The 15,545-nt window shown below is 43.5% G+C and overlaps 1 protein-coding gene across 5 annotated transcripts in view; it reads left to right on the top strand.

Moving 5' to 3' along the window:
• The window catches only part of LOC135196921 (receptor-type tyrosine-protein phosphatase eta-like), a 416,919-nt gene that overhangs the window by 140,837 nt on the left and 260,537 nt on the right, over positions 1-15,545 (top strand). For all 5 annotated transcript variants that reach the window (XM_064223752.1, XM_064223756.1, XM_064223753.1 and 2 more), the window contains exon 9: positions 9,654-9,753. In XM_064223752.1, the coding sequence (XP_064079822.1) occupies positions 9,654-9,753 (100 nt within the window). The remainder of the gene's footprint in view (positions 1-9,653; positions 9,754-15,545) is intronic.

The raw sequence follows: 15,545 nt of genomic DNA, 5'->3' as shown, positions 1-15,545 counted from the left end.
CATGCAACGGAGTTCTTCTGTCCTTTAGCCTGTAAGTGATAGTCTTTAAGATACTCATGTGTCTTTTCACTTACAGACCACCAACTGTGAGCATCCGGGATGCGCCGCCACACTTCAGGACCCATGTGGACACGAAGTTTGCCGTCCCATGCTCCATGCGCGACTCCGCACGGGGACATCCAGGTCTGGTACCATGAGACGTGTACCATCTGTTACGATCTGGTGAGCCAGCTTTTAGACGGGGTAAGTATTCCAACTCTGGTATCTGGTACTCATCTGTTATAGTGCTTAAGTTTTTACATCAATCACTCTAACTTAAGGTAAAATTCAAGGGGCCTTATAGCCTATAATTTTAAGTTACGCTTTAAGTTAGTTTTAGTTTTAAGTTATTCTTAAAATCTAATCAATACCCTCTCTTCCAGGCTCCGGCTGTGAGGGATACCGCACTGGCAACCTGCGGGCCTGGGTCGGCGGTTTCGGGAAGAACGCCGCCAAGGGTATGCCCTACATCCTTGAGAAGAGGTTGGCGGTACTAATCTTCCCCGGAGGCAAGGCGACAGGCTACGTCGACCCAGCAGAGGCGGCCCCGACTATCGCCGCCTTCATCCAGCAACAGCTGGCTGCCTCGTTGACAGACCAAGGCCAGGACATCTCCTCGGAAGTCGCGACGCTGGATATCAATGTGGAACCTATGGTAGGTGTGGACGACCTGTTGGTCGAGGTAGGTAAGTTGGACACCCAAGGGATACCCTTGGGTGCAACTGCTTCTTCTACTCCTGCAACCTCTCCATCCTTCCAAGGCTTTACGGGTAATGAATTATATACTTCTCCTGACGCTTCAGTTAGACCCAAGGTCAAGGGTCAAGCAGTAAAATCCTTGACGAAGACGTCGTCGTCGTCTAAGAAGACGGCTTCGGCGTCATCCTCTTCTCGTAAGTCTCCGGCTAGGAATCCCGGAGCAGAGAGATCTAAAGCTTCTGGGTCCGGCTCTAAGTCCTCGAGGAATAAATCCTCCAGAGAGAGATCTCACACTCCAGCGGAGTCGTCAGTTTCCGCTACCCTTGGTTTCCAGTTCAGGGCCACCCTTCCACCTCCGCAGCAGCTCCGGCTTTGGACTCCAACGCTGGTCTGTTACAACAGGTGGGCGATCTGGTTGGGTCTCTGAAAAATAGCATGGAACAGATGATCTCTCGGTTGTCGGATAGGATTACCTCTCAGGACAACATTATAGCCGGACTGAGCCAAGCTCCTCTAGCCTCTCCTCCACCTTTCAACACAGGTGGAGCCCAACTTCCCCCGTATGACTCTCTACCTCCGTTCTCAATGAACAACCCTTGGAGAGTAGCGTCATACGGCCCCCTTCCAAGACGGGCTCATCTCTATCCCGGCCGGAATGTGGAACTCGGAGGATTTGAGGACTTCGAGTTCTACCCGGAAGACCTTCAGCCTCCGTTCATCGGCTACGCCAGGCTCACCACCTCAGCCATGACCCTGGATTGATAAAGTACCAAAGGAGACAGTCCTCTATTAACGTGACCAGGCTCAGAGAGAATGGCTCAGGTGTCTAGAGGACATGGATTGTTCCAATACGAAAATCCAACCTTTCAAGAGTCCGTTTACGATCTTTACGATGGAAGAGAGTACCCCGCTCCCTTTCCTGACAAAGATCGCGACAACTTACCATTCCAGCAGCCCAGAAGGGGATCCCATGCCTCAACTGAAAGGAAGCAGATCCTACATCTCCTTTACTTCCTTCAGCCGGGGAATTGTGGAAGACTTACCTAACACCTTCTCAGCTGGCAACTCAAACCGGACTGTGCTATGGAGCAGTTTTGGTGAGAAGCTACCTAGGCTTCCAGATAGCCTTATTCAAGGCAGAATTCGATGCCAAATCGCGGTTAGCCAGGTCTATTAATTCCATGGCTATGACCGAGGTGGCTACCATTGCCTATGGGTCGGAACCGCTCTTCAAGCTTCTTACCAAATCTTTGACTCAAACGGTACAGTCAGATATGTTTGAGTTTGCCACTGCTAGGACGAATTGTAGGAAACTGATCCTACAAGAAAAGCAACTATTCGGCACGAGCCGAATAGGTTGCTTGCGTCAAGCATCTGGGGAGCAGACTCTTCCCAGAAGCGATGGTGAAGGAGGTTCAGTCAAGAGGCTACGAGATTGAACCAGAGCCTTAAGGACCGTTGGGGTCTTACGGCCAAGAGACGACAGGATCTAGCCGGTAAGGGTAAGGCTCAAATGAAACCTAGACGTTTCCAGCCCTACCAGAAAAAGCAGCCACGCTTTTTCTCAGCAAGTTCCGGCTGTTCCCTTGGTGCAAACAGCCCAACCTTCCACCTCAAAGGCTCAATCGCAGCCGATTTATGTTATCTCCCCTCAGCCTCAGCCCCCACCTCCACCTCTTACGCCCTCTCTCCAGCCTACAACCAAGTCTTCGAGGGTCAAGCTTCACAGAAGTATGACCGCTCCGGGTAAGGGAGGCAGAGGTAAGCGACCCTTTCGTGGGAGAGGATCGGGAGGTCCCTTTAATAGGGGAAAACATTTCAGGGGAGGCCGAGGAGGTTACCAGAACCAATGAGGAATTTCAGGTAGGAGGGAGGCTGTTTCACTTTCTCCGCCGGTGGAACTTCAGCAAGTGGGGCTCAGAGCCATTGTGTCAAAAGGCCTGGGTTGGAGCTGGTTGACGAACCCACCCCCATCCAGACCATTCCGCCAACTTCCTTCCAAGGAATTGACGGAGTATGCGGAGGATCTCCTTCAGAAAGGAGCTATAGCGAGAGTCAAAAGGTTAAAATTTCAAGACGCTTGTTCAGCGTGCCAAAGAAAGGCTCACAAAAAGAAGGGTAATCTTAGACTTGTCCCGCTTAAACTTAGCCATTCGCTGCGACAAGTTCAAGATGCTCACGATCTCGCAGGTGCGGACCTTACTTTTTCCCCGTGGGGCCGTCACCACCTCTATCGATCTTACAGACGCTTACTATCATATCCCTATTGCAAGACACTTCCGTCCGTATCTGGGCTTCAAGATAGGAGACCAAGACATTCTCCTTCAAGGTAGTTCTTTTCGGGCTCAACGTAGCACCAGGGTGTTTACGAAGCTGGCGGAAGTAGTAGTTCAACACTCAGATCCGCAAGGGTTTATGGTAGTAGCGTATCTCGACGATTGGTTGATCTGGGCTTCAACAGTCGAGGAGTAATTCAGTTCCTGGAATATCTAGGCTTCAAGATAAACAGGACCAAGTCAAGACTCACTCCAGAGTCAAACTTTCAGTGGCTAGCATTCAATGGAATCTATCCTCCCATACTCTGTCGATTCCATCATCCAAAAGAAAGGAAATAGCGAAGTCAGTCAAGCAATTTCTGAGTCACAAACTGGCATCAAGAAGATCTCAGGAAAGGATCCTGGGTTCTCTCCATTTGCATCAGTGACGACATCCTAATGAAAGCAAAACTGAAAGACCTAACCAGAATCTGGCGCTCACGAGCAAATGTCAGGTCCAGGACAATTATCCTCAGTCCCTCTGATTCTAAAGAATCGACTCCGGCCGTGGGGCGAAAGTCAAGACTTGTCGGTGTCAGTGCCCCTTCAGTTTCCTCCACCGGGATCACCATCCACACAGACGCTTCATTAAGCGGTTGGGGAGATATTCCCAGTTCAAGAAGGTTCAAGGAACGTGGTCACCTCGTTCCGTCAGTTCCATATAAACTACTGGAAGCAATGGCAGTGTTCTTGACTCTAAAAAGGTTACGTCCGCCAAAGTACTCACATAAAGCTAGTCCTGGACAGCGCAGTGGTAGTACATTGTGTAAACAGAGGAGGCTCCAAGTCACGTCATCTAATCATGTCATGATAGCCATCTTCTCCCTGGCGGACAAGTTCAGTTGGCATCTCTCCTCCACTCATATAGCTGGAGTGAGAAACGTCATAGCAGATGCTCTATCCCGATCAGTACCTCTAGAGTCGGAATGGTCACTGACAACAGTTCGTTCCAATGGATTCTTCAGAGAGTTCCAGGTCTACAGGTGGATCTCTTCGCATCTCAAGCGAACCACAAACTCCCGTGTTATGTGGCCCCCAACCTGGACCCTCTGGCCTATGCCACGGACGCCTGGCTCTAAACTGGAACAACTGGGAGAAGATTTATGTCTTTCCTCCAGTGAATCTTCTCATGAAGGTCTTAAAACAAAACTCAGGACATTCAAGGGTCAAGTGGCGCTAGTAGCCCCAGACTGGCCGAAGAGCAATTGGTACCCTTCTCATTCTGGAACTGGTCTTCGCCCTCTTCGGATCCCCAATCCCAGGCTCTCCCAGTCAGTACAAACGAAGACTGTGTTCGCTTCCTCAGGATTCTCAAAGCCCTAACTTTATGGATTTCATGAAGTTTTGCAGCAAAAAGGGATGCGAATATTGACCCTCAGAATATTCTCTTCTTGGAATCCGATAAAAGAGATTCAACTTTGAGACAGTATGATGCTGCTGTCAAAAGTAGCAACCTTTCTGAAAGAATCAGATATTAGGATCATGACAATCAATTCAGCTATATCCTTTTTCAGATCCTTATTTGAAAAAGGCTTAGCAGCTAGCACAATTACGACAACAAGTCAGCCTTGAAAAAGATTTTTCAATTTGGGTTTTCAACATAGACTTGACAGATTCCTACTTCTCGTCTATTCCCAAGGCGTGTGCTAGACTTAGACCTTCTATAAGGCCTACGTCAGTATCATGGTTCTTAAACGATGTTCTAAAGCTGGCTTCAGAAACCAATAATGACACATGCTCGTTTATAATGCTCTTAAGAAAAACCCTATTTTTATTAAGCTTGGCCTCAGGAGCTAGAATTTCAGAACTGTCGGCTTTATCCAGAGATCCGGATCATATTCAGTTCCTTCCCACAGGGGAAGTGCTACTTTCTCCGGAACGTAGCTTTATAGCAAAGAATGAAGATCCTTTGATGAGGTGGGAACCATGGAAGGTACTACCCCTTCCACAAGATGTATCTCTTTGCCCAGTTTCAGCCTTACGAGCCTTTCTATCTAGGACTCCTCATCCTCATCGGGTCCTCTCTTTAAGAGAGAAAAAGGTGGCACTTTATCTATTAAAGGCATCAGGCAACAAATCCTGTACTTCATTAAACAAGCCAATCCTGACTCTTTCCCAAAGCACATGATGTCAGGGCAGTAGCCACCTCAATTAACTATTTCCAACATATGAACTTCGATGAGTTGAAAAAGTATACTGGATGGAAATCGCCGACAGTGTTCAAACGTCATTACTTAAAGTCCTTGGAAGCTCTGAAATTTTCAGCGGTTGCAGCGGGGAACATAGTTTTCCCCTGACTCTGACTAATCTTTAGTAGAAGATCCAGTCCTCCTTTCTACCTGCCTCCCACCCAACAGTTCGTCTATTCCTGCCTTGTTCATTTACGGTCACCTTGTGTCTTAGCTGCTTTTTATGATGATGTGGTTGGTGTCCCTTATTTTTTTGCTAGGGACACTCACATTTGATGATGGATTTTGATCTCGTGGATGTCATCTCCTTATTTTTATGCTAGGAGATGCATCTTATTGTAATGGTTACGGGTTTTGTATATTAAGTCATATACATTTCCTTTATATATTATTATTGTTGAGTTTGTTTTGTTCAACTTTTTATGTTAATTGCTCTAGAATGTTTTGATACATAGCTTTACAGAGATCCCATTTTGTACATATATGACATATTACTCCTGTAATATGTATATTACCTTAAGTTAAGAAATATTATTAGAATTAGTGTAATTTAAGCAATATTTCTATTTTTGTATCACTGTGTATATGTATCCTTATTAGCAATTATATTCTTTTACTTTTATTTTATCTTTTATTTGAGACCTCTTTTATTTTGTTGATTTTGTTTACAATCTTGTGCTATTTCTCTGGTACATTTCGCGCAGCGACACGAGCTGAGCCCAGAAAAGGGATTTTTGACGTAAGGAAAAATCTATTTCTGGCGATTGGCTCGTGTCGCCAGCGAAATCCCCCGCCCTACCATCCCATCGCCAAGATTGTCTGCTAACTTCAGGATGGCCACCAGCGCAGCAGTCGGCAGCATGGGATGGAGTAGTAGTAGTAAGTGCTGCCCACTCTGTGGGTGGCGGCTCTCCTCTTGGGGGATTTTGTAGTGGGAGAATTCTATTGGCATTTGGCTCGTGGTAGTGGTCTCACTCGCCATAGTGTTCATACCGACACCCTCTTGGAGGGTGAGCGAGTCAGTTTATACTGACCTTTCTCTTTATTTATTTATTCTCTGGTATGTGTTAGTACATTTACCCTAGAAATAATAGATTAAAGGATATTTCGCTGCGACACGAGCCAATCGCCCAGAAATAGATTTTTCCTTACGTCAAAATCCCTTTTTAAGGATATGAGGTGAGCCTTTATTTATGATTCTATGGGTTATGCAAGTGAGATGGTATGATTTTGAAAGAGGAAAGGAAAAGGTGAACAGGCAAGGTTAACAACCCTTTAAACCCTAAGGTACCCATTAGTAGGAGATAAAGATCGATAGTAGCGAGTCCTGGCGAGTCAGAGATAGCCAGTAAGGAAATCGAAAAAAAAAAAAGCACATTAATCTATGGAGTTCAAGTACCATATTTGTCACTTACGTTATTGAAAAGAAAACAATATCGCCGATCGATAGTAATAGAGATTCGACGAGAGAAAAACGGAAATATTATAAGTTTTATAGAAAGCAAAACAAAAGTAAACAACAGCTTAAGCGTTAGTTAGAGTGACAGTTTGAAATATTCGGTCGTTAGACGTGAGGCGGGCCGAAAAACGGAGGGGAAAGGAGGATTGTTTTGTAAAAGAAAAAGCAGTTAATGCTATAAACAGCACTTTTCTCGAAGGAGGTCATCTGGAACTGATCCCTCTAGGTCCAACAGAACGTGGACGAGCTCAGAGAACAGTTGATGATCGTTCTATTGCAGAATTGGTATTTGTCTTTGAGGAGTTCTGAATCGAAATTCAGATTGGAGGAAGTCATCTGGGAGGGAGATCTCAAAGTTGAGGGCTTCCTGGAAGATCTCTGTAAACAGTCGTTCGTTAAAAGTGTAATGTTTGTCGGATAGGGCTCGATGAACGAAGGCATTGAATTCGTCATAGGTCATCAGGAGCTTGTTTATCCCTTGTTCTCCTACGAAGCGGAATTCACTCCCAGAGGCGACCGATTTGAGTTCTTTCTTAGGTGGTGAAGTCCTCTGTTTTGCGTTCCAGCCTCGGCATACAAAACGGAGCTTCAGTAGTTGTCTCGAACTGCATATCTTCAACTGGTGCTTGTTCTGTCTGAGTTCCTGCTTCGACAACGAGCAGGAGTTCGGCGTCTTCGGCGATGCAAAGGCTGGAGGAAGTAACCTGAGGGGTTGGGGGAATAAACTGAGGGGTTGAGGGAATAACCTTAGGGGTCGGGGGGGTTGGAAGGGGTTTGGGAATTGGAGGTTGGAGGGAAGGAAAGGATGAGGGGTTTGGGATATAATGACGTGGTTTTTGGTTAAAAGGATGAGGAGTTTGTGGTGGAGGAGGTAGGTTGGTCCTGGGATCAATCCTTGGTTGGCTTGGAGGTCGTCTTGGGGGCGGCTGGCGGTCTGGAGGTCTTGCAGGTGGTGGGAGTTATGCCCTTTATCCTCCAGATCTTCTCCAGTCTGACAGGCATCCTCTGAACCATGCATGTGCGACTGGTGACAGTTGGGGCATCGGGCAACAGTGTGGCCCTTTGATTTGAATTTCTGGAGGCAAACGTCAGTTTCATGTTTCAGGCTGCATATTCCGCAGACGTGGTGGGAAGTACATTCTCTCCTGTGGTGTCCGTACTTCTGGCACTTGAAACATCGTAGTGGCTCAGGAACAAAAGGCTTTCTGTGTGGTAGGTGCCGAGGATTCCGAGATCGATGGGAGGGAGGGATATTACCCTTAAAATGTTGCCTCCACCTTCAGGGTTTCCTCAGTCGTAGCTGCGTCCTTCTTTACTGTGCATCTTGTTGCACTCAGGATATTTGGTAGCTGGAGAATTCTTTCGATGGGAATGTATTTCGGGACTTTACAAATCATCCCTTTTGTGATTTTATCTGCAGGATCTAGCAGAAGGCAGGAGGGGTCGTTGCTGAGGAGGTCGGCTGAATGCTAGTCTTTAGGGGAAATTATAAATTCCCCTTTCAGATTAGGTCTGGCATGTAGTTTTGCTTCAGGATGTTTATTTTCCAATGCTAAAACGGCTGCATATGACGATTGGCCTTGCGATGCTATTGCCTTGAACTTGGGCAGTGTGGAGGAGGAGTTTCCAGGGGTCGAAGTTTGAGATGGTGTCGAAGGCCCAGGGACGTTGATGATGGTCTTCAAAGCTTTCTTTCGCTTCTTCTGTACCATCTGGAAGCCCTGCTCGTCAGGGGTGGGAGGGCAGGTCCACCAGCGAGGGGTGGGGTTCGGGAGACGATGGACGCTTCTCTGCCATGAGAGAAGAGCTCAAAAAATACGTTTCTCAAAGTCTATAAATAACCACAAAAGTGTTACGCAAGACGATCGTGGGATGTATACCAGACCCCCCTCAAATAGCTAGAATCTGCAAATATGTCGTTGAAACCCTTATGTATGAAAATGCTGAAAACTGCTTATTTTGTTGGTTAGAAATGTTTATACCTGGTTTTTTTATAGTTTTATCACAAAATGTGCATTTTAGCGCTTCAGTGGCGTGATCGGTATGGTCTTGGCCTGCCACCTCGGTAGCTGCAAGTTCGATTCTCGGGCATTCCATTGAGGGGTTAGAGATGTGTATTTCTGGTGATAGAAGTTTACTCTTAACGTAGTTCAGAAGTCACGTAAAGCCGTTGGTTCCGATGCTGAATAACCACTGGTTCCATGCAAGGTAAAAACTCCATACATACATACAAAATGTGCATTTTATGATGAAATTTATAAAAAAATAAAAAAAAGGAATTTATGGATATTTCTCATAGAAAAATACAGCGAACTGGTGAATTTTTCACAAATAATGGGTATATTTCCAGAGAGAAATCTGCAAATACATAAGTCTGCTAATCCGGATTGTATGAACCCGGGCAGTTTACTGTATGTATCTTCCTTTCATACAGTGTGCATTTCTACTTATGTAAACGAGGAAAATATATGCAAAGATACATTACAACTTGCTTTAAAGTATTTGGAAGTGTCCTTTCATTCAGGTTGATGAAAACTACAATAATTCTACATGAGAATGTCTCAGAAGTATGCAAGAATGAACAATAGAATGGAAGAGCCCTATCATGAAAATTAGAAACAACCTACAGAGTACTTCACTTGGCTGGGCTGAGAGACAGATTTCTTTTCATTTCAGTTCCATCATTGAAATTTACATTTTTAATTTTGAGAACAAGTCAAATGCTGTAGTTAGATTTAAGACTTATTACATAATTATAAAAGTTGAAGGTGGTATAATATCCATCACAAGAAATTAGAATACTTATTCATGCATGCTCTCAACTGGTCCTTTCTCATAGCAAAACATTTACTATGGACAGCAACCTAATTTTGCTAGCAAATGATTGATTACACTTCAAATGTCATTCTGTTATCTATTGAGTGACAAAACTAAAGAACTTGTTTTTTTCAGCTAGTGGACCAAGATCTAGTAGCTGTGTAATATGCCCCAAATGCAGTATCAGCACAAAAGAGGCATACTTTGAGAATACAAAAATAAATACCACTTACAGGTAAGTCTCATTCTTAAGCACATAAACCATCGCAAAGATATTTGCTTTTTTGATGGTTTTTATGTATGATTCTGTTTATTGTAGAGCTTTCATTTGTATAGAATTATTTTTACCGTCTAGATTAGTATATTCATTTGATAGCATCCAAAACACACCACTTTAACCAGGATTTGGTCAAATATAAATGTGCAAAATAAGTATAACTTAACATTTTAGTACAGTGGTACCTCGAGATACGAAAGGCTCAACTTACAAAAAACTCGAGATACGAAAGCTAACACAAAAAATTTAACGGCGCTACATACAAAAAGTTTTCAAGATACAAAAGGTTTCTGTAAAGTCCGAGATTCGCCTGAACCACCATAACAATTTTAAAACTTGCGCGCCGCCAACTGAGTAGACTCGCCACCATCCTCCTGCTCTCCCATTGGTTCCTGATGCTAGTCACTGCCATGAGATCCTTCTCTCCTATTGGTCAGCATCCCTCCCATGATGCATCTATGTACGTAGTGGGGTGCCTCGGCCACTCGGTAGCAGCATGGTTATCGTACGCACGAGGTATTCGTTCGGTCTAACGATTTCGTTTAGTAACGTAAATTCGTTAGTGATTTCGTTGCAGTATATGTACTTTATCGTGTTGTGTGAAAACTTTACTCTACTTATACGTAAATTACGTACAGTATATACGTAGTCATGGGTCCCAAGAAAGTTGAAATTCACGGAAAGAAGCGAATGCTCTCTTTGGAGACAAAGATGGAGATTATCAAGAAGTATGAAGCTGGTATGCGATTGAGTGTGGATCACCAAGGAATATGGCCGAAATCCGTCGACAATAGGCACCATCCTTAAGCAGAAGGATGTCATCAAAGCAGCTACACCTTCCAAGGGCATCACTATTTTGTCCAGGAAGAGGACCCACGTGCATGACGAGATGGAACGGCTGCTTCTTGTCTGGATAAAAGACAAAGAAATCGCCGGCGATACGATAACGGAGACGGCAATCTCCCACAAGGCCAGCGCTATTTTCGGCGATTTGATTGCCCAGGCGGAAGACAACGGAGGGGAAGGGACATCAACGCCAACCCCAGAGTTGAAGGCTTCGCATGGGTGGTTCGAGAAATTTTGTAAACGGACTGGCATCCATTCGGTGGTGCGGCATGGGGAGGCGGCCAGCTCGGACACGAAAGCGGCCGAAGCCTTTAAAAAGACGTTCGACGAGATGATGACCAAGGAAGGCTACAGTTCTCAGCAAGTCTTCAACTGTGATGAGACTGGCCTTATTTGGAATAAAATACCTCGTCGGACGTACATCACGGAGGAAGAGAATCAGCTACCCGGGCATAAGCCTATGAAAGACAGGCTTATGCTTGCACTTTGTTCCAACGCCAGTGGGGATTGCAAGGTGAAGCCCCTACTGGTGTATCATTCCGAGACTCCTCGACCCTTCAAGGCCCACAAAGGGCTTAAGGAGAAGCTTCCAGTGATGTGGAGGGCTAATGCAAAAGCCTGGGTAACGAGGCTTTTGTTCACAGAGTGGGTAAATCTGTGTTTCGGCCCGACAGTGAAGAAATTCTTGGAAGAGAAGCGCCTCCCCCTGAAATGTCTGCTGGTGTTGGACAATGCCCCTCCCCACCCTCCTGGCCTCAAGGAAGATATCCTAGCAGAGTATTCCTTCATCAAGATTCTTTATCTTCCGCCTAATACCACCCCTCTCCCTCCAGCCCATGGACCAGCAAGTGATATTGAACTTTAAGAAGCTGTACACGAAACATCTTTTCAAGAGATGTTTCGACATCACCGATACCACAAACCTCACCTTGCGTGAATTTTGGAAGGAGCATTTCGACATCGTCATATGCATCTGACTCATCAACCAAGCTTGGCAGGAGGTTTCGAGGCGAACCTTGAATTCCTCGTGGAGGAAACTCTGGCCTGATGCTGTATCCGCCCGAGACTTCGAGGGATTCGACGTGGGCGAAGCTGGTGCTGCAGATTCAGAAACAGTTGACGATCCTGAAAGTGTTTTGCAACCAGATGTTGACGAGATCGTTGCACTCGGCAAGTCCATGGGGCTGGTCGTTGATGAGGACGACATCAACGACCTTCTCGAGGAGCACCAAGAAGAGCTTACAACGGATGACCTGAAGGAGTTGGAGGCCATAGAAAATAACATCGTTCAAGAGGAGTTCTCTAGCAGCGGCGAGGAGGAGGAGGGCGACCCTATGACAATGGCAGAAATTAAGGATGTTCTAGCCACTTTTCATAAAGTGCAATCGTTTATAGAAAAAAGACACCCCGAAAAGGCTCACACAGGTCGTATGCTTGCACAGTTCGATGACGTTTGCCTGAGTCGTTTCAGGAACATTGTGAAAAGTAGGCAGAGGCAATCTTCCTTATATAGTTATTTTTTAAAGAGGCCTTTAGCATTAGCAGGAGTAAGCAAAAAGGAAGAACCAATTGATAAAAAAACAGAAAGTTGAAAGTGGTGATGAAGTTGAAATTTTGTATAAAAAAAAAAAAACTAAAGTATAAAAAAGTAAAAAAAAAATATATAATTTTAAATTTTAAGTTTTTGTAAAGTTAAGTGTTACAGTTTTGTTAATGTGTTTCGTAAATTTTACTTTAGTTTTCCTTACATTTTTTTAAGTGTTTTGTAAAGTTAAGTGTATGTACGTATCTGCCGTTTGTCCTCCTCCTCTGCCGCCACTTTCGGAGATAGCCTCACTCGAAAGGTACGTTTCCACATTTTACTACATACGTACAGTATTTCTTGTATACCTACACTAATACACTTTATTTGCAGGTAATTAGCATTACGTTATTAAGTTAGGTATTGAATGGTCCAATTTGTTGTAGTATTTCATTGTTTATAGGTCAATTTAGCTTTATTATGAAATATACTGGGGTGTTTTTGGAGGGCTTGGAACGGATTAGCCATTTTACATATAAAATGTGGTCCAAGATACGAAAACCTCATGATACGAAGGGCGCCTCGGAACGGATTAATTTCGTATCTCGATTCTCGAGGTACCACTGTACTAGGCAAGCACATTTCTTTTGGGCATGAGGTTGGCCAGCCTCATGAAAAGCAGTTAGATCCAAGTATGTATCTGGAGAACAACTTACCATCAAGAAAGAAATGATGTATGTACATAGTACAAAAAAATTTTCATCATAAACTGAGGGCCCCTAATAATTGGAGCTCTTTTAGTGCAAGAGTACAAGCGGCCCTCGGTTAGCGGCAGGGGTTCTGTTCCTGGCCACTGACCCTAAGGGTAAGGCCACACCGGGCGCGGGGAGCGTCGAGGTGCAGGCACGTCTCGAGCGGGAGAGCAGCATCAAAACTACACATGGCCACACCAGAAATGCCACCCTCCCTCCTTCCCTCCCACGCATCACTCTCAGCAGTCAAAGATACTATACTTCTTTGCAAAGTAACGTTTGGATAGGAAATTGCCTTTAATAGAAATCGTAAGTGTCAAACTTGACGATAGACTACATATAACCCAACGGTCTTTTGGTTCTTTGCTTGGCAGTGAAATTTGTGATGATAAAAGGTTAAAATCCATATATATTTTTTTTTACTTCCCATATAGTTATTACTTTAGGGGAAGTGAAAAGAAAATGTGGATTTTAACTTTTCATTATTGCAAAACTAACAGCATATAGGGTTACTTCCTTAAAAATACTTAGAAAAACAAAGGAGCGAGAATTAATTGCAAATTATATAAGACGTATAATTGATTATTGTCTGAATTATGTTGAAATAAAACGATTTACCGGTATTTAAAACAAAAGTAGTTTAATGGAAACTACATAAAAGAAAGTAACACAAGGAAAAATCAGTTTTGCTTCTTTGTTAACATTAATAAAGAAAGTACAAAGTACCACGAATATTTCATAAATAAGTGATACTGCTGCACTGAGGATTCGTATAGTTATCAAGTCTATGCAGCTGGGCAAGGATTATTTGAGTGGCTGAGTGCATAATAGTTGGCACCTTTAAGTTTTTGGGGGTCGAATGCATGACACCGATGGCTACATCTGAGGGCCACTCGTTCTACTCTTCTTCCATTTCTTGAAAAAAAGTAATTTTATGGAATGGATCACAGGGATCCCACAAAGCTCTCTTCCGGAACACCTCCCCAATTAAATGATTCTTATGTAGCCACTACTGCTGAACAGGTGACACTTCGGCAACTGATTGCCAGTTCATCTGCACGTTAGTGACCATGTAAAGTCGGAGTGTCTATTTATGTAGTGTGGTCCTTTTCTTATATTCACTTTAAATTCAGTGATGAACTAATCCCCTGGGAAAGTATTCAGACTATATAAAAACTCGGTCTATTTGTTTGACTTTAATGAGAACAACATTGAACGCATTCTGAAAGTACACAAATGAGAGGTGCTGAAATAACTGCTAATTTAAGCATGCATTACAGATATGGAATAATTAACTCGATATTTTACTGAATAGATAATAAATGTAGTCGCTTAAAACTTAATCGTTTCTATGCTAATATCAGTTACTTAACAATGATAATATGCTTTAAACAATTTATAGGTTACAAATGAAAGTTCCTTAATACGGGAACTAACTTCACAACATGGTTATCAATATAATCAATAAAGGGAAGTAACCATTCAAGTAACAAAGTCCCTCCCTAATCATATAGAAAATGGGGTTGTTTCGGTTGAAGACGCCTGAACCGCCGCGGTATTTTAAAACATGTTACATCGCCTGGCGGCAACTGCAGAGGGTCGAGCCGTCCCGCTAGTCTTGTGTGGCCACCCGCATAAGATACTTATGATTCAAACTGCCGCGGGAACCTCTTCCCTCCAACCTCCACGCTCGCCGCGTTTAGTGTGGCCTCACCCTAAGTGATTGTCGACGCTAAGCGATTTTAAAGCCTACGGCCGCTGCACACCTACTTTCGAAACTCTAGACCAGTCAAAGGCGCCGTAATCCCACAATGGCGCAATAAGTAAAATTATATTTATGCAGTATAGTACTGTAGAATTTACTGTACAGTAGTACTGCACAGTACATTATAGCATTATAAATACTGTAAAGTGAAAAAAGCCTAGCTTTAATCCTTTGGGTGTCTAGAGTATGTAATATAATAAGGTTTATGCAGTGTACAAGTAGCTGTAGTGTTCAAGTTACGATAATTCGTCTTACGATAGTCCGATTTTATGAGAGACCAAATTACAATAGCCTAAGTTTATCCATCTTCTTGTTACATAAGTTCAATAACAGCAAAAGAGAATGTTGACAGTATTGTTTTAGCATTATATTCGTTGCGTGAACGTGTACAGCCATGAACAACCGAACGAGAAACAACTTTTTTTTTTCTAAGTACAACCGAATTGAATAACATCTGTTTGGCTTGTATTTCAAACATCGTACTACAGTACACTATTACCGTAGTTGTTATAAATGGCATTATGTATAGAAGAGAACTGAGATATCTTAACGTAATAACTTTATTCGCTATTGATAAAAGATCAATATAGATCAAAGATCAATTGGGAAATATATTGTTAAATTTAAACCTAGTTATAACTGAAGCTGAGAAAATTGGTCAAGCTGCTAATGACTATTATCGTACATTGGCAAGAAGGATAAAACTCCAGTAAACATATGCCATCAAACACAACGTAGATAAAATTGAGATAAAATCATTTTAATCAAAACTACTGCGCTTGAAAGAAAACATTTTACTGTTGGTTTCACTCCGATATAAGATAAATAACGTAAAGTTCGTAATACGATGATATAAAGGATAATT

Source organism: Macrobrachium nipponense, chromosome 18, assembly GCF_015104395.2.
Source record: "Macrobrachium nipponense isolate FS-2020 chromosome 18, ASM1510439v2, whole genome shotgun sequence".
NCBI lineage: Eukaryota > Metazoa > Arthropoda > Malacostraca > Decapoda > Palaemonidae > Macrobrachium > Macrobrachium nipponense.
This window is presented reverse-complemented; position numbering and strand designations above follow the sequence as displayed.